Source organism: Protobothrops mucrosquamatus, unplaced genomic scaffold (genome assembly GCF_001527695.2).
Source record: "Protobothrops mucrosquamatus isolate PMUCROS unplaced genomic scaffold, P.Mucros_1.0 scaffold4292, whole genome shotgun sequence".
NCBI classification, from domain to species: Eukaryota; Metazoa; Chordata; class Lepidosauria; order Squamata; family Viperidae; genus Protobothrops; species Protobothrops mucrosquamatus.
Genome location: NW_015390207.1, coordinates 4,056 through 9,882, shown reverse-complemented (window position 1 = coordinate 9,882; position 5,827 = coordinate 4,056). Strand labels below are relative to the sequence as shown.

Below are 5,827 nucleotides of genomic sequence, written 5' to 3'. Positions count from 1 at the left end.
TTACAGGTTCTGAAGCAGCCAATCCAGGACTGGCAACCGCACAAAGTTGCCCAGGGCTTCTCCCAGCTGCCTTTCCTTCTCGTATTTCAGCACGGATTGCATGACGTCGCCCACGCTGTAGTTTCTCTCCACCGCCACCGTGGAGAGTTGTTGGAGCTGCAGGAGAGGACAAGCGGGTTAGAGGAGAAGGGAAACTGCCAAGCGGGTGAACAGGCGGTCCTCGAACCTATGACCACAACTGAGCCAAAATTTCCGTTGCTAAGTGAGACGTTTGTTAAGTGAGCTTTGCCCCCTTTTGCCTGGTTCTTAAGTGAATCGCTGCAGTGGATCAGTTAGTAACACGGTTGTTAAGTGAATCTGGCTTTTCCCCCTTGACGCTGCTTGTCAGAAAGTCGCAAAAGGGGATCACGTGACCCCGGGACGCTGCAAACGGTCATAAATAGGAACCAGTTCCCAAGCACCGAATTTTGATCGCGTGATCAGGGGGATGCGGCAAATGTTGTAACTGTGGAAAGTGGCCGTAAGTCCCTTTTTTCAGTGCCGTTGTAACTTTGAACGGTCACTAAACAAACTGTTGTAAGTCAAGGACCACCTGTACTTTCTCTCACTAAGACCCATCCTTCCTTTTTCCAAAATTCTCCTCTCCCGCCCTCCTTAACAACTGCAGGGGTTCGTTTTTCACAATCGTGGCAAAAAAGGTCGTAAAACGGGGACACAACTCACTTTACCCGTCTTGCTTAGCAATGGAAATTTTGCCATAAGTCGAGGATTAAAAAGGTGAAGCTTTCCCCTGTCCAGTTGTGTCTGACTCTAGGGCATGGTGCTCATCTCCATTGCTTGCCAGCATTGTCCGAAGACATTTCTATGGGTCTGTGGTTGACATGACTATACGCCAAAGGCGCAGGGAATGCTGTCAGCTTCCCACCAAAGTGGTACCTATTTATCTACTCACCTTCGCGTGCTTTCCAGCTCTACCCATCTATAATTATAAAAAGGAACAGAAAAGGTGCTTCTGCTCCTTCAAACATGAGCAGAACCCCAATGCTATCCTAGTTTGTCTTCTCGTCGCACACTATTCCCCCACACCCTCCCAGCGTTTCCATTTGTACCTTGTTCAGGGTTTCCTCGTCATCATCCATGAAGTACAACATTGGGACGTTCAACTGAGAGGCTGCCACCCATTGGAGAATGGCTTGGAGTTGCTTGTTGTGAATGTTTTCCGGAGCACACTGGTTAGCCACAACCACCTTGCGCCCAGTAGGCGTGTCTTCTCCAGACTCTGCTCTGCTTTCTGCATTTCCCAAGCACTTTGAGAAGAAGCCTCCACCCATGTCCTCTCCATCTCCGAATTCTCCAAGTCCTGACTCAGGACCGCTGTATTTGGCGATCATCAGGCACAGCTTGGTCACCGTATCGATCAGTTTCTCAAAGAAGGGTCCGCTCCCTCCTTCTTTCTTGTTGACATCGCACTGGTCCAGAATCATTTTGGTCAGTCCAGCTATAGCGTCTTCATAAGAACGGTCTATCTCGCCAGGTCCTGAAGGACCTGGGCCTTGGCCTTCAGGAATCTTGAAAGCATTCCTGGTTGCTTCATCAGCCATCAGTGTCCCTGAATTTCCTCCTAATTTGTTGACGGTCTCGTTGATGAGCTTCTGGATCAGCATTACCATCACGCTCGACATATCGTTCTCCGCGTTCATGCCAAATTGCTCATCTTCACATGGCTTCAAAGTGTCGGGCAGTTTTAAAGAGCCAAGGCCTATATCTGGGGCCATAAAACCCAGGCCGCCAGGGGCCTTGCTGGATCGGCCCCCTTCCACTGCATCCTTCACGGCGTTCTCCTGCTGCACCAGATGATATTGTATCAGCAGCAACGCTGTCACAATCAGGTCTCTTGCCCAAGAATCAGTGGTGAGATTTGAAAGGTCTGGAATGTCTTGGGTTGGCGAAGGCTTGGCGGGCATTGGGGTTGACCTTGTATCATCCTGATGTTGCTTCTGATGCCACATGTTGAGACCCTCTTTGATGATATGATTACCGACCGTTTCTGCACAGGTCATTTCTTTATCTTTCATGGTTTCCGTTTTCGCCGCCGAGAACCTCATGTTCTGAGTCTTGGTCTCGGTGCCCCGGCCGGTTTTGATAGTTGCAAAGGCCATGCTCTGGGACTTGGCTTTCTCACTGACCTGTTTTTGCACAATCAGAGCGTTGTGCAAGCGATTCAACATGGCCTGCACGATCTCAGAGGCCTTTTGACTGCCTTGCGTGAAGAGGCTACGCTTCACGGCGGAAACAAAGTCGGAATCAGTCATGAGGGTCCCGGTGACATCATGCAAGTTCTTCATGCAGGAGTCAATCAGGTCAGATACCACCTCCTTGGAATGCTTCAGCAGAACCTTCTTCAACACGGCGCAAGCGATGTTGGAATCGTTGACTTTCACCTTCATCGTCTTCATCACAGAGACCATCATGTCTGAAACCACGTTGTTGGCGTAAACCAGGATCCCTTTGCTCAGCGAGTTATTGTATTCGTCAGGTCCAAAGCGCTTCCGATGATGGAACCCTCGTCCCTCGTCCCTTTGAGGCTCACTTTTATTGGGCACTTCTGTGTTTTCCTCCTTGTAGTAAATGGTGGTTTTCTTCTTGGTGGTGGGACTTTCTTCATATCTGCACTCACACATCTTGGTAGGGATGTGCTTGCTATCCTCGGTCCCTACCCCAATGGATCTGTGGCTGTGGTCCCCGGCGGCGGCAAACAGTGTGTTGTGTATGCAGGTGGGGTTGCTTTCAGATCGGTCGTTCATCTCCTTGCGCGCCATCGCGATGGCAAGGTTGGAAAGCCTGTTGCAGTAAAAAGAGACTTCATCTGGGTCGGGATTTGGGTTTGGGGAAGAGGAGCCATCGCTTTCTTCATCCTTGGGTTCCTTCTGACACCCGGCCTTCATGCTCAAGTGGAAGTTGGGAGACCCCTTGTTGGAGCTGACGTTCAGACTGAATTCTTCGTCGCAGGCATTGTAGGGTCCCGGAGAACGGACATTGCGCTGGGGCATGGTTTGACGTCCGTCGGACGCGTCTCTTGTCCTCGCCCTTCTAGCATTGTTACTGGCGTTCAACACATCTTGCACACCAATGTCAGACTTCTCCAGATCTTGCCGGAGTCTGCTCAGGACCTTGAGGGGATCAGAGGAACTTTTCTGGAAAAACTTAGCAGAGTCAGTCTAAGAAATGGAATAAAGGACGTTTTTCATAACAAATTACTCCCCATCATCTCATCCTATGGAACCGGTACCCAGTGTTTGATAGTTGGGAAGTCATTCACTGTCTATACCAGAGGTCCCCAACCCCAGGTTCATGGACCGGTACCTGGCCATGGCATGCCAGCAACTGGGCCACACAAACAAGCAAAGCCCCATCCGTGGGAAGCAGGCAGCACACCAAACCACGCCCCCTCCAGTCTACGGGAAAACCTCTCTCCACGGAACTGGTCCCTGGTGCCCAAAAGGTTGGGGACTTCTGGTCTATACTGAATAAAGTTTCAATGGATGTCACTTTGTCCAGGAAAATTAGCAGCTATCTTAAACTGCTGTCCTAAGTAGACGTAAAACTGAACATACTGTACAACCAGTGATACTAGGGAGCACAACTATTCCTTGACTTTGGACAGTGAGCAAAGAATGACTTCTTGAATACCTCCTATCAACAATGGTTTGGGAGAAAGGAGAAGAAGACATTAAACCCAAGATGAATCGGATATCAAGATTTGAAGCTTCAGATCTTGATAACTCAAGATCGAGAACCGAACAAACTCTGAGGTGAAAACAGGGAATTGAATCAATTCTTTGCAGCCTAAACAGTTTCTCCTACCCAACAGAATGGAATAATGAAGCAGAATGAGAAGGTGAAGATGAGGACATGCAAGCACTGCTCATCATCCCTTAGCTGACTCTCCCAAGTCTCATCCCTGTCTGGCCATCATGAATGATGAACAGTTCCATGCTGAAGGCGGCCGGGACATTCCTGATGGGACTAAAGGCTTTGTGCGCAAGACTGACTTTTGATCATCCACAAGGCTGACATTCCCCAACCCAGGCTTCTTGTCCCACCCCGAGGACCACAGAAGAGGTCTCTGGCCTTCACCGGAAAACAAGAGTCACTGGCGAGGCAGGACAATATTTCTGCACAGAAAAACTGCTGTGCTATGCAACCTGCCAAGATATCTTGTCAAATCCCAAACATGCAAACTGTGGCCAACCCAGCAGACGTTATAAATCTAACCTCAGACACATCGTCTTCCACTCTAGACCCCAATGACTGAGGAATCTATTTGTACCCAGCGGAACAAACTCGTATGGCTTCATGGACATCCATTTTTGTTGTGCCACCAAGCCAGTGGTGGGATTCAGCCAGTTCACACCACTTTGGCAGAACCAGCAGCTAATTTTTTGTTGCCCAGGCCCAGAACGTACTTCCAGAAGCGGCATCCACACAGAGAACCAATTGTTCACATATTTGAATCCCACCACTGTAGGTAGGTAGGTAAGTAGATAGGTAGGTAGATAGGTAGGTAGGTAGGTAGGTAGGTAGAGACAGACAGACAGACAGACAGACAGACAGTGGTGGGATTCAGCCAGTTCGCACCAGTAAAGCAGAATCGGTAGCTAATTGTTTGTTGCCCAGGCCCAGAATGGACTTCTGGAAGCGGCATCCACACAGAGAACCGGTTGTTCACATATTTGAATCCCACTACTGTAGATAGATAGATAGATAGATAGATAGATAGATAGACAGACAGACAGACAGACAGACAGACAGACAGACAGACAGACAGACAGACAGTGGTGGGATTCAGCCGGACAGACGGACGGACGGACAGAGAGAGAGAGAGAGAGAGAGAGAGAGAGAGAGAGAGAGAGAGACAGAGAGAGAGACAGAGAGAGTGGTAGGATCCAGCCGGTTCGCACCACTTCAGCAGAACCGGTAGCTAATTTTTTGTTGCCCAGGCCCAGAACAGACTTCTGGAAGCGGCATCCACACAGAGAACCGGTTGTTTGGATATTTGAATCCCACCACTGCACCAAGCCTGCTGGCAGAACAGCTCTCTCCTTACCGTCCAGTTCTGTTGCTCCTTCTCCTCCTCCTTCTCCTCACTGGCTGTGTAACGCTCGACTTTACACAATCCACTCTGACTCTGCAACCAGTCAATGTTCTCGGACATCTGAGAGGAGAAAAAATTATAGTTAACGTGAAGGTTGACCGTATCACCTGGATTGTATTAAACCAAGCATCTTTTTTCCCCACGGTGAATAATTTTTTTCAAACTCAAAAAAGTATAGAAGGGGAAACTCAAAAAAAAATATTGAAGGGGAAAAAGAAAAAAAAAGCTCTGGCACTTACCAGTTTTTTACGGCCGCGAGTGGGGCTTCCAGTATCTTCTGCTTCTGCAGGACCACAGAAGGTGATACAGTATTAACAGAGAAATTCAGTTTTTTTGGGCAAGCTTGCATAACACAGAGGATCTTTTTCCTGTCTGTTCCCTTTTCTTTTGCCACAAAATGCGAGGTAGCTAAAGTGCCTTTTGTGGTTTCCTCAACCTTGAAATGTTCAGGGTCACCTCAGTGAAGCCTCCTCGAAATATTCTCCTGCGTGTTCTCCAGAAACTATCCAAGGAAGCTGTTTGTTTATTTGTGTCAGAAGAATCACAATTAAAATAAGGCGTATTATATGACGGAGTTAAAGGTGAAGGAGTCCCTGCGGATTTTACTCCGCTAGTCGTTGCCGACTATAAGAGACAGTGCTCAACTTCGTTTCAAGGCCATTGAACTAGCGC

At 48.6% G+C, this 5,827-nt stretch overlaps 1 protein-coding gene across 1 annotated transcript; it reads right to left on the bottom strand.

Moving 5' to 3' along the window:
• Nucleotides 1-5,215, bottom strand: AKAP3 (A-kinase anchoring protein 3). The gene is made up of 3 exons (XM_015828167.2): nucleotides 5,108-5,215; nucleotides 1,110-3,218; nucleotides 1-156 (listed from the first exon to the last, which is right to left on the bottom strand). The coding sequence occupies exons 1-3, from the start codon at nucleotides 5,213-5,215 to the stop codon at nucleotides 1-3; spliced, it is 2,373 nt and encodes a 790-aa protein (XP_015683653.2).
• Between the last annotated feature and the right edge of the window lie 612 nt (nucleotides 5,216-5,827).